The 26,578-nt window shown below is 30.3% G+C and overlaps 1 protein-coding gene across 1 annotated transcript in view; it reads left to right on the forward strand.

Moving 5' to 3' along the window:
* LOC119614510 (Krueppel-like factor luna) overlaps window positions 1-26,578 on the forward strand; it is a 193,902-nt gene that overhangs the window by 44,228 nt on the left and 123,096 nt on the right. The window contains exon 3 of the mRNA XM_037970637.1: window positions 14,777-14,834. Within this exon, the coding sequence (XP_037826565.1) occupies window positions 14,777-14,834 (58 nt within the window). The remainder of the gene's footprint in view (window positions 1-14,776; window positions 14,835-26,578) is intronic.

The raw sequence follows: 26,578 nt of genomic DNA on the forward strand, positions 1-26,578 counted from the left end.
CGATATTTAATGTCCATGTGTGCATATGTGTGAAAGATTTAAGGATTTTCAAAATACATATATAATTTTGTTCTACACAAATTGATAATACAACTAGTTAAAAACGGTTACATTGCTTTTAGGGGCAGGACCTAGTATGGGAGATATGACCAATTATAGACCGATCGTAAAAAATTCTTTAAGCTAAATTTCTGTACATAAAAGCTATATTTCAGTCAAATTTTGTATCTATATCGTAATTTAGTAATAACTAATGTGTGTTCAAGTGATGGGACCGACCGCACCCATGTTATGGACCGATCGTGAAAAAAACTTGAAATAGAATTTTTGTATACCAAACTAATATTTGTGCCAAATTTTGTATCAATGGCTTTAATTGGTAATGAGTAATGTGCGTTTAAGAGATTTTCGTAAAAGGACCTTGTATGGGAGCTATGACCAATTATGTATATAAAGACAAAATTTCAAAATTCTGTATCTATATCATTATTTGGCAATAAATATTGTGCATTTAAGGGATTTTCTGGAGGGGACCTAGTATGAAAGCTATGGCCAAATATGGACCGATCGTAAAACAATTTTATAGTGTAATTTATGTATATAAGAGCAATATTTGTGCTAAATGTATGGATATCAATATTTTGTAATGAGTTATGTGCGTTTAAGTGATTTTCGGGAGGGGACCTTGTATGGGAGCTATGACCAATTATGGACCGATCGGAAAAAAACTTTTATAGTAATATTTCTGTATATGTGAGCAATACTTGTAACAAACTTTATATGGATATCTTAATTTAGTAATGAGTTATGTGCGTTGAAGTGATTTTCGGAAGGGGACCTTGTACGGGAGCTATGACCAATTATGCACCGATTGGAAAAAAATTTCACAGTAATATTTCTGTGTATATGAGCAATACTTGTGGCGAAGTTTATATGTATATCTTAATTTAGTAGGGAGTTATGCGCGTTTAAGTGATTTTCGGGAGGGGACCTTGTATGAGAGCTATGACCAATTATGGACCGATCGGAAAAAAATTTAATAGTAATATTTCTGTGCATATGAGCAATACTTATAACAAATTTTATATGGATATCTTAATTTAGTAATGAGTTATGCGCGTTTAAGTGATTTTAGGGATAGGACCTTGTATGGGAGCTAAGACCAATAATGGACCGATCGGAAAAAATTTCACAGTAATACTTCTGTATGTGAGGGCAATACTTGTACCAAATTTTATATAGATAACTTGATTTAGAAATGAATTATTTGCGTTTAAGTTATTTTCGGGAGGGGACCTTGTATGGGAGCTATGTCCAATTATGGACCGATCCAGACAATTTCTTCTCTGAATGAATTCTATTGACATAAGATTTTAATTTGTAAAATCTTGTAAAGATTTCGAGATTGTGACGGAAGTTATTAACAAAAAACCCATTTTCCGGGAATATGTACTTTTGTATGGGAGGTATATGAAATTGTGAACCGATTCTGGTAATTTTCAGCAGGAGTCAAGCTCTTGTGTAGAAACGAATGTGTGCTGATTTTCATGGAATTATCTTTCATAGTTTTCGAGAAAATTACATCAGAATGTGTAAAAAATTCTTATTTTTTTCGAGGTTGTTTCAAATTTTGATTCATAACTTTTCCCGGTGTAAACCGATTTTGCTCATTTTCAATACCAAACTGCCTAGGACAATATTAAATATTTTGGGTGAATTTCGTTAATTTTTGTTGCTTCGTGTTAACGTGAGAATGTTTTATACAGACAGATAGACGGACGGACGGACAGACGGACATAGCTAAATCGACTCAGAATCATAAGGTCTAAGAATGTATATACTTTGTTGGGTCTCAGATGAATATTTCTTGGTGTTACACACGGAATGACAAAGTTATATATACCCTCTATCACCACTGATGGTGGTGGAGGGTATAAAAATGGAATCTAATTACCAAGATTTAAGATTATTGCAACGTAATTTTCAATATTTTTGTGACAGGAATCCATTGTTAGAGTGTTGCGAGGAAGGCCAGTAAAATTTTTTATATAAAAAATAATCACAACTCTATCATTATTTAAATAAAATTATTTCATAATGAAATAACTCCCCATTTGAAATTTCGTTGTTTTTGCTTTCTGAACAAACTTTTAGGAAGTTATTTCATTTTCGTTTTGGGGAGTTATTTAGGAAATATTTATTAAGCGAAGCCGTTGTTGGACATACCATAGAATAGAAAGTCCTTCCGCCCGGCTACAGGTCGGCTATTAAGGGAATCTTTATTAATTATGTGTAGCGTTCATTATGTGTAGCGTTGCCACAATCAAAAAAAAAATATTGTAATTTTCAAGAAATTATTTATGACAAATGTGTAATTTATAATTTTGTTAAATAAAGAATAACATAAACATTAAAATGCATTAAAAGCTGCACATAGGATGATCTGAAATAAAAATGTATATTGTTAAAAGCAATTGATTTGATAAAGTTAGTACAAAATTATAATAACAACATAAAGACAGTGAGTTTTTTTTAAAGTTTTTATTAATATAAATAACCTTTTGGCTTTAATCCATTATATTTTTGCTATAATCAAGTCAATAGTCTTGTCTATAGGCCAAATGTGGACGCTAGACTGGACTATATACTAGACTATAGACTAGACTTTAGACAAATCTATGTGCCTCCGGTAGGTTCTAATCTGTCAGACTGGAGGTCGTAGATTCGATTCCCATCTGAGGCACTGGTAAAGAAGTGCACAACAGGACCGATGGAGGCCTGGGACACTAGTATTAAAAACACTATAAGTAATTCATTGAAATTCGATCACAAATATATAAACCAATAACGCGGACAACGTTTCGTAGTGTTTAGACAAAAGAACAGCAGGAGCCATTGGAACAGCCGACCTATAGCACGGCAGCAACTGACCGCGAACTCACAATAGCAGGTTAACTTCATTCCAGAAATACGGTCAGAATAGAACGCATCCAGACTTTTATTCTCATTATCATCTGCTTCAACAATGTCATATATTTAATACAAGCATATTTTTCACACTCAAAGATTCTCTCGGCTTCCTGGATTCAGATAAAATTTCATTCAAAGCAGCTACAACGATCTCTAACCTCTAATCATTGTCCACTACCTAACAATTCATACTACACAGTCTTCTCTCCATGTAACTCTCAATCAGTGAATTTGTTATATATTCACTATTTTTAATATTTTATTGTATTGTTTAAATATTTTCCAATTGAATTAAAATTATTAAATTTTTAAATGTAAACTTCAAACTAAAGAAGAACAAGTAAGAGTGTTATATTCGGCTATGCCGAATCTTATATACCCACCATCAAACCTCGTTTGACTAGAATGAAACTTACTTATGTCGAATTTCATCTATATACTCGTATTTTTTAGGCCAGTTAAGCGTTAAAGTAATTTTCTGAAGGGGACCTTATATAGGGGGTAGGGTCAATTATGGGTCGATCCTAATATAATTTGGTAGACAGAATTTGGTTCGTATTAAATTTATTTGTGTCGAATTTCATCGCTACACTCGTATTTTTAAGCCATTAATGAGCGTTGCAGTCATTTTCTAAAGGCGACCTTATATGGGGGGTAGGGTCAATCATGGACCGATCCTCATAAAATTTTTTAGATAGATTTTGACTCGTATGAAACTTACTAATGTCGAATTTCATCTATATACTAGTATTTTTAAGCCAGTAATGAGCGTTAAAGTCATTTTCTGAAGGGGACCTTATATGGGGGGTAGGGTCAATTATGGACCGATCCTCATAAAATTTTGCATAATGATTTTGGATCATAAGAAACTTACTTATGTCGAATTTTATCGCTATATTTTGTGCACTACCGATAACGCTAAAATATCAATACCGAAATAAGCCAAAATACCGATAACGCTAAAATACTAGGGTTGTCATTCGAATAAAAATTATTCGATTAATCGAGGAAAAAAATTTGTTTTTCTTCGAACGAATAAAAAATTTCCAATTTAGAATAAAGAATAATTCGAACAATTTCTGTCGATTAATCGAATATTCGAATAATATTTGAATGTTACTTTTTACGAATATTTTATTATACATAGCATTGAAATTATGTTAATATTTTGTAAAACAAATCTAAATATAAAGATATGTTATAATTGAAACAAAACTTTTACTACTTTTTGCAGTTTATAAAAATTTTTGTTTTGCAATGTTAAAAATAAAATGGTTCTAGTTTTAAAAGTGATATTCTTCAATTTTTTAATGTTTGCAATAAGTGAAACAGATAAACATTAATTAATATGGTTCTTTCAGTATCTGTCTTTTTACAAGAAAGACAACAATTTCTAAATATACTGAACCCTGTTTCCTGGGCGATATGTAGGAGAACTATAGGCATGGAATGGGGTCTTAGTCCTACTATAAAACATTGGTTTTATTAAAGTGTAATTAGACTAATTCTAGTTTATGGTTCAATAATCGGGTTGACTTCTTTGGACAAAAAGTATAACTACAACAGGGAGTTCATAACTTTAGGTGAAATGTCCAAAATCAGTTATAGGACACGTCATCAATGTATACTGGACTCATTGGAAAGCTATAAACAATCATCGCCTGATCGCATGCTAGACACAGAATATGTCAGAAACTTTGAAACACTGAGCCCAGATAGAATGTCTTGATCAAGCCGAACATTTCTCTCGAACACTGATTGGGAAATTCTTAGGAATTACGGACAGGAAACTGAGTTTCAGAACATTGAAAGATAATACATTCAGTCGACACTATGTTGTTTTTTTACCAAAAAACCTTTTTTATCCATGAAAAGCAACGCACAACGGGCCCGATAGTGGCCTGTTTCTAATACATTAATAAATAGTACGATTTTCTTATATAAAACAGTTTGTAAAAATGTCTGCAAAACAGGTAGCTAAACATCGTATATATCATTATAAAGGCCTCAGCTTCCACTTTTAAATCCGTTGAATAGGTTGATATTCAGCTAAGTTACTGATTTATAAGTGTATGTACGAAAACCGTTTTATTTTAAGATTTTGAAGGTGTTTTGCAAATTTTATTTATATTTTATTAAATTATTCGAATAAAAACTTTTATTCGTTATTCGTTCGAATAATCGAATAAATTTTAAAATTTAATCGACTACTCGAATAAAAAAAATATAGTACATTTTTATTCGAATAATTTTAAACACGAATAATTGACAACCCTATAAAATACCAATACCGAAATAAGTCAAATACCGATACCGCTACCTTATCACAGTTTCGAAACGGTTGCCAAACTTGTTTTTCAGGCAAACTATTTGGAAAGTTTAAAATTTATTAGAGAAAAAAAAATAAGTTTGATCCTCCCTAACAAACATATACTTTTTTGTGTTCAAGAATTAACATAACATCTAGTGTCCTCCAGCCAGCAATCGAAAAATAGCAATCATGTTTATGAGGAAAATGTTGTTGCAGTAATCTTCCAATCAACATAATATAATTTATGGCTTTTATTGGCGACTCATTTGATAGCACATTAGGCCACATAGGTTAAGTAACCACTGACAAATGTGGCCACACCGTACATTAAATGCAAAACTATAATAAAGAGAGTTTTACGTATTTTATTTAAGTGGCTGAATAATTTTAATTTTTTACATATATGTGTGCACAGTAGGGTAATAAATTTTAATTTTAAATCGGCCCTACCCATTCCACATAGAGTATAGAAAATTACGTCGAAAAAGTACATCACTTTTTTCCCTGCGTAAAAAAGTTTCTTTACAATAAGAAGAAGTGTCATTGTTTGTCCAACTATACTTTTAATTATACCCGTAAATTTGTTAGTGGATAGTTTTAGAAAATCGGATAGCTGCGGAAGGTTTTTGCAGCAAAATGACTGGCTACAGCGCAGTGATACGGCTTAATTTTGGATATACCGTAATGTACACACATACATATGTATATGCAATATTAAAATAGTTATGTACATTAGAGTGTCCCAAGGAACAGCGTTTTTAAGAATTTCATGTAGGAATAACACTCAATCTATGCGTATTAATGTACTGAACACGATAAAAATTAAAAAATATTTTCAGAATGGTCCTCAGTTCATTACCAGCGATTGAAAATACTAACCTCAGTATAATTATTGAAAAATAAAAAATTAAAATTTTTTTAAAATGGGTTTCAAAAATTCCGTAATTTCGGGCTGATAACGGGAAAAATAATTTTAAAATTTTTGTAGAATATTATTGGCCTACAAAATTATTTTTAGTGGGTTGTAGGGGGATATTGTTTTCGCTTTTTATCGAAATGGGTGTCAACATTGTCGTATTTTTCAGCTCATACATATTCATCCCAAAAAGCGGTCAACGGGACACCCTAATGTACATATATGTATGTAGGTATGTACCGTGAGCGTCGAAAACAAAAAAAATAAAATTTTCGGAATAATTTTTATACCCTATATTGCGGAGGGTAATATGAGTGTGTCATGATGTCATTGAGCGACCCACAGTGGTATAGGAAAAAAAAAAGAGGGAAATAATTCGGTAACTTCTAAACGGTTAATCCGATTTTAATGAAATTTGGTATGTACAAAGAGGAGGTGTTGTCGAGTTTAGGTTTTGAATTTGGACCTTATAGGCCAACCAGGGGCCCGGCGGGGGGTCCTCAAATTAGGACACCTCGGCTATGTTAAATTTTTAAAACGATCCTATTTCTTCATTTGAGTTCCGATTTAAAAAAAATTTCGTATATAGAATCTCCTCATCGAGCACTATAAAAAATGTCGTCGTAGCAGTAAATTATCTCTTATAGTTTAGGAGATATTCGCATTTGAATATTAAAATTTTAAAATTTTTACCGTCCTTACTTTAGTTTTTTTGATAATAGCAGGTCCAAATATTTCCGATTTTCGCCATTTTTTTTTATTTGCTTAACAACAAGTTTATATACCAAGCAGTGAAAGAATTATGTAAAAATCATGACTGAGTCCAAAGTTATAGGCATTTAAATTTAAAAAATTAAAAAAAGGCGATTTTTTGTCATTTTTTTGGGAAAAAAGTATCTTTTTCTTTTTAAGTTATCTAAAAAGTTTCTAAGAAGATGTATATAGAATTTATACTTTTTGGAAAGCTGACTTTACATAAAATACGATAAATGAAACAAAACCTAAAAATTTTTGATACCGAGGGGACCAGGTCCATCCAAAAAAACCCTATTTTTTATGGAAAATTAAATTTTGAGCAAAAATTCTCAAATCGCATAGTCGATATCAAATTATAGTGACCTGTTTTATATGACCCAATAAGTTCTTAATCATTTTGTAACGGGTTTCGATAACCCCGCCCCTGGTATGGATATAATAGGCAAAAAACCAAAAAATCCCATTTTTGGGATTTTTTAAAACTTTTTTGGGAATTCCGGGATTTCTAATAAGAAAATTCGAAATTTTTATTTAATTTTGGATTTTGAGTAAAAAAATCTACCTAACTGTAAAATTTCATCAAAAAATATTCATAAATAAAATTTTTATTGCAATTTGAAAAATTTGTATCTTCGCAAAAACTGAATAAAAAACATTTTTTAATTTTTTTTAAAAAAAGTATTCCGCGAATTTTTTAATTTTCAAAAATTATATACAGTTTTGAAAAATAGACAAAATTACCTTTCCATTGATATATAACATGCCTACCTAATGTTTTTTAAGTGACAAATTAATTAGGGAAAACTCAACATCTTTTAGAAAATTTACCTAGCACTATTATTTTCATCCATATATGTAACAAATTTAAGAGTTAACCTTATGGATGAAAATAATAGTGCTAGGCAAATTTTCTAAAAGATGTTGAGTTTTCCCTAATTAATTTGTCACTTAAAAAACATTAGGTAGGCATGTTATATATCAATGGAAAGGTAATTTTGTCTATTTTTCAAAACTGTATATAATTTTTGAAAATTAAAAAATTCGCGGAATACTTTTTTTAAAAAAAATTAAAAAATGTTTTTTATTCAGTTTTTGCGAAGATACAAATTTTTCTAATTGCAATAAAAATTTTATTTATGAATATTTTTTGATGAAATTTTACAGTTAGGTAGATTTTTTTACTTAAAATCCAAAATTAAATCAAAATTTCGAATTTTCTTATTAGAAATCCCGGAATTCCCAAAAAAGTTTTAAAAAATCCCAAAAATGGGATTTTTTAGTTTTTTGCCTATTATATCCATACCAGGGGCGGGGTTATCGAAACCCGTTACAAAATGATTAAGAACATATTGGGTCATATAAAACAGGTCACTATAATTTGATATCGACTATGCGATTTGAGAATTTTTGCTCAAAATTTAATTTTCCATAAAAAATAGGGTTTTTTTGGATGGACCTGGTCCCCTCGGTATCAAAAATTTTTAGGTTTTGTTTCATTTATCGTACTTTATGTAAAGTCAGCTTTCCAAAAAGTATAAATTCTATATACATCTTCTTAGAAACTTTTTAGATAACTTAAAAAGAAAAAGATACTTTTTTCCCAAAAAAATTACAAAAAATCGCCTTTTTTTAATTTTTTAAATTAAAATGCCTATAACTTTGGACTCAGTCATGATTTTTACATAATTCTTTCACTGCTTGATATATAAACTTGTTGTTAAGCAAATAAAAAAAAATGGCGAAAATCGGGAATATTTGGACCTGCTATTATCAAAAAAAACTAAAGTAAGGACGGTAAAAATTTTAAAATTTTAATTTTCAAATGCGAATATCTCCTAAACTATAAGAGATAATTTATTTTTTATAGTGCTCGATGAGGAGATTCTATATACGAAATTTTTTTTAAATCGGAACTCAAATGAAGAAATAGGATCGTTTTAAAAATTTAACATAGCCGAGGTGTCCTAATTTGATGACCCCCCGCCGGGCCCCTGGTTGGCCTATAAGGTCCAAATTCAAAACCTAAACTCGACAACACCTCCTCTTTGTGCACACCAAATTTCATTAAAATCGGATTAACCGTTTAGAAGTTACCGAATTATTTCCCTCTTTTTTTTTCCTATACCACTGTGCGACCTTAAAGTATGTCAATCGACTCAGAATACGCTATAGAGGCTAGGTTCAAAAGTTAACCGATTTCAACCAGGCTTTGTCATTGTTCAAAAAGAGGCCACATTTCATCTGGAAAATTGCGCACAGGTTTATATGGATAGTAGATTGGTCCAAAAATAAAGTTTTACTTTAGATTTTTATCTAAATTATCAGAAACGTGAATTCAATCAGCCTTGCAAAAAGCACCCTAAAACGAAAATAATACACATTTTAGAAAATAGATAGAATTATATGAAATATTTTAGAACGGTTCATATTTTGTAAGACACATTTCATAATCCGCTTTTGGAAAATTACGATTGTTTGACATTAGCATATAAAGAATTGCAATTTGTAAGATAAATTACTATATATATAAGAATCAAATTCCATTTATTATGATTTAAATTTCATAAAAATAGTTTTTGTTAATTACATTCATATTTCTCCAGCCCCATTTCGAGACTATTTAAAAAATATCTAAGATATAGGTTGGCTACTTTGAATTTTCGTGTTTTCCCGCTCTAAATGTTACAAATACTATTATACGAAGTAAATTAATTATAATTAATGTATAATAATTATAACTTATAACATAAATACATAAATAATTTCTTATTCAATTTAGAAAATTATTTATTCAACACAGGCTTTTGTTTCTCCTTAATTATTAATGAAAAATTATTTTTTATTAATAAACTACTTCGGTGCCATTTATCAATTTAACACCAATATTGATCGCCATCGTAAATACCATTGCCATGGCACTCTATGTGGTCAATCAGGGTTTCCCCAAACTGCAACTGTTTCTGTACGGTGTTCGATTACAGTTTTATAGTTTCATATTGTTTATTAAATGATACATTTAATGTTTTGCCGTAAATTTCCATACAAACGGGTTGAACTGAGCCAATTGTAAATATTCGTATTCATATTTTAGTACATAATTAATAAAAGCGCTGTTATTCGAAATGTGAACACATTTAAGCTACGAGTAGTTAATGTTCAAAATAATTTACAAACTGTCGTCCGACGCGTCGCATACTACAATATTCTGCTGCTGTACAGAGATGCAAAAAAACATGAAAATACAAAAGCACCACACTAAGTTTTTTTTATCTCAGTGGCAACAAATAATACTATAATAAACACCCACTGTACTTGTACACTGCAAATATTAAGAAATCAAATCTAAACTAATTATTTGGAGAATTTACTTATGATTTTGCCTACACACCTGGCTACATAATAAAAATGCATATGTAAGAGTTTTTCTTTCGAATTATTTCTTCACCCAACTTAGTTTAAATTTTCCCAATATAAAATATCGATGGTAAAATTTTTACTAAAATTCTTAAAAAATAATTTGTATATAGATCGCCACAATTAGTTTTACTCAAATAGTGTCACATTAGTTTTGCTGTTTAAAAATCCATTTACTTGTATTCATAATACACATAATAATTTCTTTAACTGTAAGTCCAATCAGATACTACTACTACGAGTATGCAATTTCATGTAGCTACATTCAAAATAAACACGTTATTGTCAATAGAGTTTTTGGCTGGCAATTGCCATAAAGGAACGAACCAGAGAACATTGACGGACAAAGGGAAGTAAGTAAATTTTGTTATTGGTTAGTTGGAAATTTTAACTTGAAAATAAAAACAGTGGCACGTTAAACCCTCATATGTTGAATTGTTGCAATTTATTGTATCGATCAGAACACATGCTGTGTGCTACAATGATGTTAAGCATTTTGAATGTGAAGACAGTGTTTGAGATAATTTTATTATTTATTATTATGATTATTTTTATATTTATACCCTACACTATACGTATTAACCATAATCCAATCACAACGTATAGGAATTACACGCACACATTTATGTATGTATTTGCAAAATGATGACGAATTAATATACAAGACTAAATACAAATTACATTCGCATACTAGATCTAAAAAGTTCTCTATATTAGGAACTCTAATAGTATTAACCAAAGAATAATAAGAAGTTGGACTATGACATTGTTTTACAACAATAACATTTCCTTCTCTTCACAGACCAGTTCTGTGTAAATTCAACACACTTGTGAGAACTCAATTCTCTCACAATACTTCAAAACTTCTTCGCGAAAATACCGGGATAATAGAACTTGAACGACGTTTTTTCACAAACACATAACTATTTTTTAATTTTTTATACAATTTTATCGCATTTAACAATCCGAAATATTTTTATTTTTCACAAACTAAAAAAATATTTTTTTAATTTTTTTGACAATTAATTTTTGTGTGTTGAAATTAAAATTGACAAAACAAAGTTGTATATTTTAGTATTGAAAATGAAAAAATTATTTAAAATAAACTTATTTTTTTGCAAAAAAAGAGATTTTAAGTCCGAAAAATATATTTATTAAATGTTTACTGATTGGATGTGGGCAAAATAAATTAAAAAATCTGCGAATGTAGAAATTTAAATGTTATTTATTTTTCCTAAAATTTTTATGTACGATTTTATGCAAGTATGTATGTTTGGAAAGTGTGGTGAAAGTGGTTGGAGCTCCAATACTAATACAAAAATTCTACCAATACATACTTAGAGTTAGGTACCGAATGACAACTCCTTTACGTACCAACTGACAAGCCCCAATTTCTTTATATTCTTTGGTATTAACCATAGAGAAACATAGAGAGGAAACATGTCAAAATTTTTTTGAAAACAGTAGGCTGTTCACACATATAGGTACTGTGTATTCAACATACCACCTGTTAGATTTCCCCACAGTCATTTGTCAAATTAAATGTAAATAAATTAAATATTTTTAGTTTTATATAAAAAAAATCAAAATTATATATGTATGTATGTTTCCGTACTCGTCTGGATTTCCATTTTTTGTCATGTCCCGGTTATTGCAGTGGTCCTTTCGGGATTGCTGTGGTTTAAACACAAAATTACGGGTTAAATCTATATTTCTGGATAAGTTTGGTGCTGTTGCCGAAAAGATAACAGATACATAAGTGAATATACTTTACGTGAAAACCTGTCGTGTTGGCCTTATACGACCACTGGGTAAGCTTGTTAGACGACTCACCACCACCACTTTGTGCTCCTTAAACTTTGCTCATGTACTCGAGCTACCTAATCTCTGACCATTGCTTAACTACCGAGATGCAAAAACATCACTTCAGTTTTCAATCACGAATGTGTGATTCGGCAATAGCACCTAGAGACGTAATCAGTGGATACACTGTGGTCTGGTATGGACAGAGCAAACCCTAAATATACCCTGACATGGAAGGCAAATTCATTGGTATCACATTTATAAGATACTTTACATACATCACCATTCAACTCTGCACACCGACACACTCATTGAGACCAACATCTGAGTGAGTAAGTTCGTATAACCCTACATCCATCCCGTATGATATACAACTCATTTCCAACGCTCTGCCGTATCTCAGCTACAGCACCGAACTTATTCCGAATTATAGACTTTACCGTGCTCCAGTCTTTTAACCAATATTCTCCGCGAGTATGGGTTTAAACTTTAAACCGCAGCCACCACGTACATACCGAATGGAACACTCCAATAACCGGACAAGACAAAGATGGAAACTCAGCCCCGTGGTATCAAATTATAAGGCTGCCTGGTTCGGCCGTTGTTCAAATAATTTCAAGGAATGTCCGATGATACATTTAGCATCACCAGTTTATAATCCCGGCAAACCGGATTGCAATAACATCAAGATAGGGAAGAGTTGGTGTCAAAGGAATAAGTTACTGAATGAATCAAGGGTATATGGACCTCGTCACACCCATATGTTTTGTGTTTTCTCTTGAATTTGGGTCACCTAAATCTGTTTATTTTGCCGAAGTTATGTAAAATTTTAAAAATAAATAAAAAATTGTTATGGTGAAAATGTCAGAATTATAAATTGAAATGTTGTTACCCAGCAAACACAGAGGGTTCATGTAAAGTCGAGAAAGGTTGTAAATCAAACTATTTTTAAATTTTAAAACTCTAAATCGAATTTAAACGTTAAATAAATTTCTCTTTTTAAAGAACCATAAATGTTTAATATTAAATAAAATTAATATCATTTTTCAAACGTTTGATTTTGTGATTGTTGGGTTATTTCAAATATGGGGAATATACTAATACTACTATAATTATTTCTACTACTACCCTGTAGGATTTTGTGAGTTAACTAAAAATAAAGTTAACTTTTTGATAACTTCTTATGACTAGCTTCAAAGTAACTCAAAAATGATCGAGGAAATGAACAAATATTTCAATAAAATTTTAAATAAAAAATAAAATAGAAACTCGTATCAAATTTGTCAAACAATTTGTATTGAAAAAATGAAATTATGAAAATGAAAATTTGTTTCAGCAATGAAAAATGAATTTATTATTATTAAATTAACATTTTCAGGAATATAAGACATAGATAAAGGTGTATATAGGAAGGAAATGTTGCTGCATATTGAACGCATTTATTATTACTAACAATTTGTTAAAAATAGTATAAAAATATAAGAAAATTGCACAGGTAACTCACAGCTGATCTTTTATTTATGCACTAGAAGCTAACTCATCTTGAGGTAACTTCTGGTTAACTGAAACTGATGTATAGTGAGTGAGTACTGACTCGTTCCTATGACATCACATTGAAAAACTGAATAGTATTTTATAAGCAAAATGGTTAGCTTTTGAGTCACCTCTGACTCATTTGTGGTTAACCATAAGTTAGTTTTAAGTTAACTCAAAATCCTACTGGGTACATTCAATCGACTTAGGTTTTCGACAACAGACTTAGGACCTTGACAGCAGAGTTTCCGCTCTATATACTCTATGGTATTAACCCCCTCATTTTAAAAAACGAAAATCCCAAAAAAGTATTTTTCCTAGGTCCATTCTTTGCAAATGCATATAAAAAGAAATATTTGAAAATTTTGAGTATTTTTTCTTATTTTACATAATAGACTAAAAACAAGTTAGGCACCTGAATTTAAACATCAAACAATGTGTGGTGTTTTTCTAGTTTTTCTATATTTCTCAAAATCAAAAGTGTGCCGTAACACAATTGATCTTTTTCTAATTAAGTTCGGCAATCGTGATATAAGCCGTCTTGATGATGTCATTTGGCCACATCGGAGCGATTTGAGAATTTAGACTTTTTCTTGATGGGCGGCGTAAAAGACTGATGATATTTATGTCAATTATCTAGAAACGACCCAGATCATTAAGGCTGACATCGCTCTGGTGATTCGTAGGATATAACCAAAAACCTACGAATCACCAGACCAAAAAAATCTTGGAAAATTGGACCGACAGGTAATATAAATGACATAGCGTTCGAAAAATAATTGGTTAACTGATTACTGGTTATATTTTATCGTAAAGTTATATTGACAGTTTATATACAAAAAATATTTTAACCGACAGAATATCTACAGGTTAAACGATAACCGGAGGTGCAGTTAACAGGGCTTAATGCTATTAAAAGGATATCTTGCAAATGCACCACACTATATTTAAACAAATACAGAAGTTTTTACATGAGTTTCTATGTCTATGCCTTTTTAATGCACCTAGGGAATTGTTATATATGTGATATATATCTTATATATAATAATAAAAACTATTATTTGTCTTTACAGGCAGAGGGCCCTCCCGTTCAAGTAGAACCAGTAGATTTAAGCTTACGTTCACCAAGAGGTAAGTTCAATTAAAAATATATGATTCCTTATATTTTATTAATACATATTAGGTATAATGATATTTTGTTTACAACAATTTTTTGCAAATACAACAACAATTAAATTTCTATTGTAAGAGTATGCGTTTTAGAAAAATGTGTTATTCGACTATGCCGTATCTTAAAATAAATAATGTTAATAGAAATGTATATTTATTATTTAAAGCTTAAATAATGAACAAATAACAAATAAGCAATAGGGCTCTTGTTTTATTTCATGTTTCTAGATTCAATATTATAAAAATTCAAAAAGAACGAAAAAGTGCCAAAAAGTTACTCTTTCACATTCGCTAAAATTTTAGCGGACAATTTTATATTTAATCAAAGAAGGATTCGAAATAACTTACGAGGAGCATACTTCGTAGCGTTGCGTAGAACTGTACAAAATTTATTTAAGGGGATTTAATCTATATATAATAGAGTAGCGTTACTGACTGACTGATTCATCATCGCACAGCCCAAACGGTTTAACCTAGAATCGCGAAATTTTGACAGTAGTTGTATTTTTGGTTATGTAGATCCACTTAGGAGTGATTTTTGGAAATTTGTACATTTAGGGGTAAAAAGGGAAAAAAGTGATACAAGAAAAATTTTAAATGTATCTCTTAAAATAAGCAGATGGGTGTCTGGTACTTTTTTGAAATTCGTATTTTTAAGGGGTGAAAATGTGTAACAAAGGTGATTTTGGTACCTTTTTTGGCCCTTTATAACTTTTTAACTAATAAACAAAATAACACTTTTGTAAATATTTTGAATATATGTATCTCCCAAATTATAAGACACCTGTTTCGTACTTTTTTAAAATTCAGTCCTTTTTGTGTGTAGAAGGGAGAAAATTGTATTTTTGGTACTTTTTTTTAGCACATTAAGAAAACTTTTTCGATTTATTGAAGTATTCCTATTAAATTACGGACTAACTCTATAATATTTATTGAAACAAAATTTTTGCTATTTCACTGGGGAAAATAGTACCAAAAAGGGGAAATCGGGAAATTTAATTGTATTCAAACTCATTGACCCAATTTTTATAAAATTTGGAAAAGTGGGTTATTTACTGATACAAAATATTTTGGAATTCAAGTACTAAGGCCTATATAGGACCAAATTCGAGCAAATTGTTTGGTACTTTTTGAACTTAATTCTGAAAAAAGTATATTTCTAAGCGAAAAGGAGAAAAATTGTACTATTTTTATTAGTACTTTCCACTAAGGTATTATTTATTCTACTTTTGGTACTTTTTCTTTCTTCAAATGATACTCTTTGTATGTTCTATAATATGAATTCAAAACACATGATTATTAAACACACACGGTCCTCATTGTATAAGATTCTTTAAGAGAGAACTTTTTAGTACTTTTTATCTCATAAATGGTACTTTTTGAATTTTTTAAAATATTCAAGCTTCTTACTGAATGCGAATTAATTCACGTGATATTGAACGTAACAGTAAACAAATTTGTAATCAATTTTAATCTTCTTCTTCTATATATAAAAAATGAATGTGAGTTTGTTTGTATGTTTGAACGTTATAGACTACTAAACGGCTGAACCGATTTTCTTCAAATTTTCACAGCGTATTCCTGTATGTCTGGAATAGGTAATAGGCTACTTTTTATTTTGAAATTCCAAGTGGGCGAGGAGCCACGCCCATATTAAGAAAATATTAAATCCGTATATTTGAGATCATATACCAGTTAGAGTCCTCAAATTTTGTCGGAGCAACTTTAGTGTCAATATGATTATTTAGGACAAAAAGTAGACGGAATAGCATTAGGGGGCGTGGCACTTCCCATATAAATTAAATACAAAAATTCGTTTATCTTGGAAACTATTTCAGTTATAATCTTTAAATTTTGCACGAATAACTTTAACATCCATTTAAACATTTTGGGAAATAAATTGGCGGACTACCCATGAGGGGAGCGGCACCTCCCATATTAATTAAATATAAAAATTCGTTTATCTAGGAGACTAATGAAACTAAATTCTTCAAATTTTGCACGAAGAACTTAAATATTCATCTGAACATTTTGGAGGAAAAAAAGCGGACTTTCATCTTGGGGGCTTAAAGCCCCCATATGAATTAAATAGAAAAATTCGTATATCTGAGAAATTATTAGAGCTAGAATCTTCAAATTTTACTTGAAGAATCTTGACATTCATCTTAACATTTAGAGTATAACGGGCGGACTTTCAATGGGGAACTTGGCACCCCCCCATATGAATTGAATATAAAATGTCGTTTATCTGGGAAACTAATAGACTTGATTCTTAAAATTTTGCACAAATTACTTTAATATTCATCTGAAAATTTGGGGGAAAAAGTGCGGACTTTCACCTGGGGAGCTTGAAGCCCTCACATGAATCAAATGGAAAAATTCTTATATCGTATATCTTCAAATTTTAAATGAAGAACTTTGACATTCATGTAAACATTTAGAGGATAACGGGCGGACTTTTATTTATACATATTGCTTTTAGGGTAGCAAAGCACACTGGGTATTGCTAGTTTTCTATAAAAGTAAACAACATTTTTTATGTATTTAATTTTGATTAGGGTAGCGAAGCACCCAGGGTATTCTAGTTTATTATATATTTTGAATACAAAACTTTTATAATTTAAAATAAATGATTGTTTATAACAGAAATTTCTTGAAAATACACTTATTTTACTTCGATCGATGTTATGGTTCACAAGTAATATGTATTAACTTCTTAGTTTAGCATAATAGACAATTATTTATCATTCAATTGTATTTGTTTAACTATTATTTAAGTCATAGTTAAGTAATTAGAAGTATGTCATATGTACAAGGAAGTTATTCTGTTGTCATTTGCCATAGGAACTTTGTACGTATGTATGTACTACCACATTAAGATTCAAATTAGGAACAAAATACAAATATAAATATTTTTAGTTTAGTTCTAATTAAAGCTCTTTTAATTCCAAACAGTCTATGTCTGTTCTTATGTGTGTTTTTGCTACAGGTGACATTAAAATTGTATCAATAAATTCTAATTTAATGAAAACGTACACAGTCGTCGAATTACACCCGTCCATTTCCTATTTTTATTTCAGTTTTCAACAACTACTGTTGTCGTTTTATGTGTATAAAAATGCCAACATGTAGTTTTGGTGGCCAATATAAACTGTCATTTATACAATGACCAGTGGTCGTGTTTTTCTATTTATTTGACTTGTACGTGGTTATGATGAACAAAACCGAAACAGAGTAACAAATTTAAATTTGTTAACTGACTCGATTGCTATTAAATAGGAATCGCGTTGAATACCACACCAAAATACGTTTAGTATTTGTTTTGGACCACATTTAATAGGGTTTCTCATAAATTAAAAACTTAAATTCCATACATCTTTCTACTTAGTTTTGCGTTTTGAAAAAGTGGACTTAGACCAATAAACTATATGCTAAGTCGTAAACATAGTTTTTATGGAGAAGTTCAACTCTTGATCATTTTCTCCCACATATAACATTTTGAAATTATTTTTAAACTTATTCGAATATCTTTTAAAAATTATTAAAAGATGGTGTTATATGTATTTTCCTCATACGTTATCAATGAGAAACACTACATCTTGGTTGGCTGGTTATACATATGTGTGTACTTATATACATAATTTCCATAAAATTTGCTGGTCGGTGTTTAAATCTGCAAATGTAAAGTGTGGAAAACTAAACTACTGCAAAAAAAAAGTCGTATAAAAAATGAAAATAAAAAGTTGTTGAGTGGTATGCAAATTTAAATTGATGATTAATAAATTTAAAATTGAAATGTTGTGGACATAAGTGGTGAACTGTTGGTTGGTTGGGTTTGAGCTTTTTTTTTCGATCACTCTTTCTGTTATTTACTTAGTGGATGGCTGGAGTAGTTGTTTACAGTCCATTTAAATGCCTGTGGGTTTTTTTGTTGCTGTTATTGTTGTGGTTGTTTGTTAAAGCTTTATGAGTTTTAAGATTGAGTGCAACATTTATTGGATGTTGTTTGTTTAAGGCAATATTTGTGGCAGTTGTTGTTATTGTAGACGTTGTGGTTCTTAATACGAACGACTACTCGGTTGTTGCCACAGTTTAGTTTAGTGGCATTATTGTTATCATTATACGCTACTTTACATAGTCGAACACGTAAACACACCGTTTAAACCGTTTAATTGGGTTTCAGGTTTAAGATTTATAAATATTATCATTTGCTAACTGGGCAATTCATTTTATTCCATTAAACGGTTCCTGTTAGTTACAATATTAATTAAATATTTATGATACATATTAGTTAGCAATGTGATATATTAGACGTTCATACATACATATTTATTTTGATCATATTTAAAACGTAAAAATTCTCAGGGTCTTTTTCGTGATCTTAAATTAATTTTAATCAAAATCTGACAATGAGAAGAAAAGAAAGCCTTTTATTTTCTAAGACATTTGGCGGATTTTGGCAGCATTTATTAAAAGTCGACTTTACCAACCATTGGAATATTGTCGGTAATCTAATTTTTAATTACAAGGAATTTAAAAAATCTAGAGTATAGAGTACGAAAAAATACGTTAAAAAAAGTATATTACTTTTTCCCGAGCGCTAAAAGACAAAAAAAATATCAAATCAAATTAAAAAAGTAGGTTGGAAAAACATTTTCAGTCAAATAAAAAATCAATTGATTCAATTAAAAAATTAATTGATTCAATTAATAATTTAGTCAAATTTGTAAACTTAAACAATGAGATAATAAAGACAAATAATAAAATGGTTTAAATAAAAATTAGAGGAGGAAAATAAGCTAATTGAAGATAAACCAAATACATATTTTCCTGTGTTTGTGAATTATTTTGGAAAATCGATTTGCCGAGAAAGGTTTTGCAAAATGACCCGCGTAACATGTTTTCGTTTTTATAACACCACTAGCATACCCTGGGTGCTTCGCTACCCTAACTTAAATTAAATACATACTACACTTTGTTTACTTTTATAGAAAATTAAAATTGATTTAAAATTTTTTTAATGTTTTAGTTTTATGCGTTCAATACCACGTGATTAAATTCGCATTCAGTAAGAAGCTTGTATTTTTAATTTCATTCAGTTAGCTTCCACATTATGGAAAATTTCGAAAGTACTATTTGAAAAAAAGTACTGTAAAATACCTCTAATAGATTATCATTTAATCAAAAACTTTATGTTTCTGTGTTCAATATTATATACAATTCAAAAATATAATTTTAATGAATGAATGAAAAAGTACCAAAAGTCCCTTTCAGTAGTTTCTCATTCACTAAGTCCCTACATTTTAAATTTTATTTTCAATATGTATGTTCAATATCGTAAAAATATCAAAAAGTACCATAGGAAAAACGAAAAAGTACAAAAATCTCTCTCAATAAATTCTCATTTAATAAGGACCGTGTGTTCCGGTTAACCATTATAAAGAATCTAAAAGGTACCATTTGAAGAATAGAAAAGTACCAAATAGTTCCCACTTACAGAATATTATTCAGTCAAGACAATGTATGTTAAAATTAATGTTCCTAGGTTGAATATTTTAGAAAATTAAAAAAGTATCATTTATGAGATAAAAAGTACTAAAAAGTTCTCTCTTAAAGAATCTTATTCAATGAGGACCGTGTATGTTTAATAATCATGTGTTTTGAATTCGTATTAAAGAACATACAAAGAGTATCATTTGATGAAAGAACAAGTTAGAGTGCTATATTCGGCTGAGCCGAATCTTAAATACCCTCCACCAGCTACTTTTATATTAATAGTTTTTTAGTTGATCAAACATTTGTAGAAATAAGTTTTCTCATGTCTTAAATAGAAAAACACCAAGATTTAAACAGCTTAAATCTGTTACAATTCCAAAATTTGTTGAACATTACAAACCCCATTTTCTTTAATATTTTTATAGCGCCCTTAGATATGCTTTAACGATATTTAATAATGTGCATGTATGCATGTGTGTGAAAGATTTAAGGATTTGCAAAATACATATATATAATTTTGTTCTACACAAATTGTTTTTAAGGGCAGGACCTAGTATGGGAGATATGACCAATTATAGACCGATCGTAAAATATCCTTGAAGCAAAATTTCTGTACATAAAAACTATATTTCAGTCAAATTTTGTATCTATATCGTAATTTAGTTAGTTAGTTAGTTTGAAAGGAGGATGAATATACATCAAATCCGAAGAAATACACCTAGGCCTCTATCGGGCCTGTTGTGCGCTCCTTAACCAGTGCCTCAGGTGGGAATCGAACCCACCACCTCCGGTCTACCAGACTAGAACACTAACCACTAACCTACCGGAGGCCATCGTAATTTAGTAATAAGTAATGTGTGTTCAAGTGATTTTCTGAAGGGACACTTGCATGGGACCGACCGCACCCATGTTATAGACCGATCATGAAAAAATCTTGAAATAGAATTTTTGTATACCAAACTAATATTTGTGCCAAATCTTGTATCAATAGCTTTATTTGGTAATGAGTAATGTGCGTTTAAGGGATTTTCGTAAAAGGACCTTGTATGGGAGCTAGGACCAATTATGTATATAAAGACAAAATTTCAAAATTCTCGGGAGGGAGGTGACCTTGTATGGGAGCTATGACAGATTATGGACTGATCGGAAAAAAAAATCATAGTAATATTTCTATATGTGAGAGCTATACTTGCACCAAACTTTATATAGATATTTTAATTTAGTAATGAGTTATGTGTGTTTAAGTGATTTTCGGGAGGGGACCTTGTATGGGAGCTATGACCAATTATGGACCGATCGGAAAAAAATTTCACAGTAATATTTTTGTGCATATGAGCAATACTTATTCCAAATTTTATATGGATATCTTAATTTAGTAATGAGTTATGAGCGTTTAAGTGATTTTCGGGAGGGGACCTTGTATGGGAGCTATGTCCAATTATGGACCGATCCAGAAAATGAAAATGCTATGACCAATTATGGACCGATCGGAAAAATATTTCATAGTAATATTTCTGTACATATTAGCAATACTTATTCCATATTTTATATGGATATCTTAATTTAGTAATGAGTTATGCGCGTTTAAGTGATTTTCGGGAGGGGACCTTGTATGGGAGCTATGTCCAATTATGGACCGATCCAGAAAATGTTTTCTCCCAATGAATTCTATTGACATAAGATTTTAACTTGAAAAATTTTGTGAAGATATCAACATTCTAACGGAAGTTATTAACAAAAAACTCATTTTCCGGGAATATGTACTTTTGTATGGGAGGTATATGAAATTATGGACCGATTCTGGCAATTTTCAGCAGGAATCAATATCTTGTGTAGAAACGAATGTATGATGACTTTCATGAAATTATCTTGCATAGATTTCGAGAAAATTACATCAGAATGTGTAAAAAATGCTTATTTTTTTCGGAGTTGTTTTAAATTTTGATTCATAACTTTTCCCGATGTGAACCGATTTTGCTCATTTTCAATACCAAACTGTACCGGATAATAATGAATATTTTGGGTGAATTTGGTTATATTATATTGCTTCGTTTTAACGTGAGCATGTTTTACACAGACAGACAGACGGATGGACAGACGGACATAGCTAAATCGACTCAGAATTTCATAAGGACCCAGAATATATATACTTTGTTGGGTCTCAGATGAATATTTCTTGGTGTTACACACGGAATGACAAAGTTATATATAAAATAATATACCAACAGCATATTTTGTGTGAGTAAATAAACTACTTTTTCAAATTTTATAAAAAAAGTTTGAATAAAATTAAATTTCCCGTTTTTTTCCTTTTTGGTACTTTTTTCCCCAGTGAAATAGCAAAAATTTTATTACAATAAATATTACAGAATTAGTCCGTATTTTAATAGGAATAATTCAATAAACCGAAAAAGTTTTCTTAATGTGCTAAAAAAAAAGTACCATAAATACAGTTTTCTCCCTTTTACACCCAAAATGGACTGAATTTAAAAAAGTACGAAACGGGTGTCTCCTAGTTTTGGGAGATGTATCCAAAATATTTATAAAACTTTTATTATGTTAATTAGTTCAAAAGTTATAAGGTGCCAAAAAAGGTACCAAAATCACCTTTGTTACACATTTTTACCCCTTAAAAGTACGAATTTCAAAAAAGTACCAGACACTCATCCGCTCATTTTAAGAGTAGATACAGGTGCATTTAGATTTTTTCTTGTATCAGCAATATTGTGTAAGATAATTAAGAAAACCTGTTTTACGCGTTTTTTCCCCTTTTTACCCGTAAATGTACAAATTTCCAAAAATGCCTCCTTAGTGGATCTACATAACCAAAAACACATCTACTGTCAAAATTTCATGATTCTAGGTTCAGCCGTTTGGGCTGTGCGATGATGAATCAGTCAGTCAGTAACGCTACTCTTTTATATATATAGATTACGGGAAAAATCCCTTTTAAAATTTTTGTAGATTATTTTAGTCCACAAAATGATTTTTAATGGGTGGAGAGGCATATTGTTTTCACATTTTATCGAAATGGGTGTCAAAATTGTTGTAATTTTTACAGAAAAATATTAAAAAATAGTTTTTCATTTGGTTTAGTCCGTTTCAGATTTTTTTAGATTTTTTTGAAATTTATATGCCCTTTTATAATACAATAAAAGTCGTTTTGCGTACAGGAAACACTCTAACTAAAATTTTAATTATTTTTCCCGTGATAAACTCAAAATTACGACATTTTTGACTCCCAATTCGAAAAGATTGCAGAAATTTGTTTTGAACATATTGTACTGAAATCAAGATTTCCAATCGCAGGTAGGGAGCTGAGTACCTTTTTACCGCATTTAGTACATTGAAACGCATCGCTTTAGATATATTCCACCTAAAAAGTGGTCCACGGGACACCCTTATGTACATACATACATATGTGCTATAAAAATTCTTACTTTTAGCTTATTGAATTATTTGTGAGGATTAGAATGGAAAAAATAAAAATAATTGTGCTTTCATTCAATGCCTTACCATTGCAGTTCTTAAGTTAAGTTTACCAAATTTATATCGGGGTCAATATTAGATAAATTTTTTTTTTAAATTTCTAAATATATTAACATTTAATTATTGTTGTTCGACACTACCATTTCAACAAAAATACTTAAATATTCAGTCTAAACTATGAAAAGAAAGAATAACTGGTATATTTGTGTTTTCTAATATAAAACAGTCCAAAAAATTAAAAAAAAACTAAGAAGCAATTAATCAATTTTTATACCGGTATGTTTCACAAGATCACAATTTGCTTTTATTGAAACGAAAACATCAAAATTTTGTTTTACAATAATATTTGTACGTCTGTACACATATTTGTATATGTATGACCGTACTGTGACCTTTCACAAATCCATTATCGATATGCTAAACAGAAACACCAGAGAAACGCCCAAAAAAAAAAACCAAAAGAGAAGCTTAAATAACGCACATATACAGTCAAGGACTAAAGTCTACGTACAACACTCAATTTTACCATGATATGGCAATGGTGAGAGTAATGAAAAAAATATTAATACCATTGTTTAGAACATTAGTAATGAATTTACATATAATAAACAATTTAACTATGTGTGCAACATAAAAGTATTTATCAATAAAGTTAAAAATTAAGGGGACTAAAGTCAACATACAAATGTTTACTTTTGTGGGTTAATGTTGATAGCAAAATGATCTTTCAAATAAAATTTTTGTTTAGAAATTTTATAACAAAATTCAGAAGTGAGATAAATTCTTATGGAGAAATTTTAAAAATAATAAATCTGAGTCCAAACAATAATAAAGAATAATGAAATAAAAAATTCAACTGAAAGTAAGCCAAGAAGTGGAAAAAATCTCTCCTCACCTGATATTTGAAGTATTCTGAAAAAATAGAAAGATGAAAACGCAATGTGCCGAAAAGAATGTCAATCCAAAAACAATGCTAAGAGTCAGGCATAACATGGGATTTTTGTGTATTTTAAATTCAGATTAGAAACATGTGTATTAATCTATATTAATCCGAAAGAATCTTTACGGAAAATAGGGTACTTTGGGCACTTTCGCAATTCAGCCCATACACATCTCCTGGACCAGATGTCATCCTTCCATTACTTCTACAATAGGGTTGAGACATAATTGTAGGGCAACTGTCTCGGCTGTTTAAATCAAGCCTCATGATAGGTTAAACTGGTCTTTATACCTAAGGCAGATGACAAATCCAATCAAAACTGATTCACCACTTTCAATCTGCTTATGAACCTGGTAAATCAACGGTGACTGCTATACAACAAGTTACGAAACAAATCGAAAATGCTATGGGATCTAAACAAGTAGCCTTTGTGAGTTTATAGATATACGAGGAGCCTTCGACAGTACGTCACATGGTGCTATAGAACATGCATTATGCAGAATAGGCGTGCCAGCTGCTAAAGAAACTGGACAGCGGGAATGCTGACATCCAGTATCATTGAATTTGATCTATCTGGAAGATCGAGAACCATATGGGTTACCAGAGGCTGTCATCAGGGAGGCGTAACTTTGTCATAGCTGTGGACACTGGTTATCGATAGTCTGATAACAAAAGTTGGAACAGGTCACAACTCGGGCATCTCTGGACAAGATTTACCATCATTTGTGTCTCTATAATTAGAGCTATGAGAACTTGTCTCACGTATGCCATGGGAGCTATATTGCATATCAAGGATGAAGCTTGCAGATCAGCAATTCGCTACCGGGTATTTCCAGCTTGAAAACTGGTGACTTGGTTGCACATATTAGTATACTCAAATTATTCATAAATGATCCACACATTCTAATACTGGACTACGGGTCACCAACTATGGTTTTCGATAGATCATTTGAGGTTATTATACCGAACAGAGACAAATGGACTGATCACAGTTGGGGCCCAAAATTCTAAAAGGCCATCCCACGGCATTGGGAAGCAATATCTACTTGGGCTCAGTCAGCAAAACGTTTTATAACATTGTCAAAGGGAATATCCCAAAATCTAAAGCAATCTCAGAGTACTAACGGGTTTACTTACTGCACGCAGAGAAAAAACGGCATGGTTAGGACAACTATTCTATGTTTTTTGTAACAATATTTTGTTGTCATAATCAAACAATTGTTATTTTTATTGAATTTCATCAATATTTTAGTTACTGAAAATATTTATATGTTTATGACAATTTTAAATTTGAGAATGATTCTCCGAAAAATAATTATTTTTACAACAAATAAATAATGATAATTATGTAAACATATTATATTATTTAGAACCATTTAAACTATCAAATAACCATTAAATGGTAGGTTTTTACATGTTTACCCATAGAATGTTTAAGATATAAGTAAAATACGTTTACTATTAAAATATTTTGGTATCGCCATTTTTATATCAGTTGTATGGTTTACCCGTACTAGATCAGATTAAATAAATTGTTGAACAAATGAAGAGTTAAAATAATTGTGAAAAATAAATAATATCTAAAAATATAATCGTAAACAATATATAATTTTTTTATGGGAATACCAGTGCTTTGAAGTTTTGTGTTTGTTTAAAAAATAATTACAATTTACGCCGAGAACATTATATTAACCATATTAGGTTTAATATGTAACCATAATATGGTTACTTGAAGCCATGTGATTACTTGAAACCATAATATGGTTACTTGAAACAATAA

This window comes from Lucilia sericata, unplaced genomic scaffold, assembly GCF_015586225.1.
Source record: "Lucilia sericata isolate MDLA Ls3-8-SP2 unplaced genomic scaffold, ASM1558622v1 Contig000042F_arrow, whole genome shotgun sequence".
Classification (NCBI taxonomy): domain Eukaryota; kingdom Metazoa; phylum Arthropoda; class Insecta; order Diptera; family Calliphoridae; genus Lucilia; species Lucilia sericata.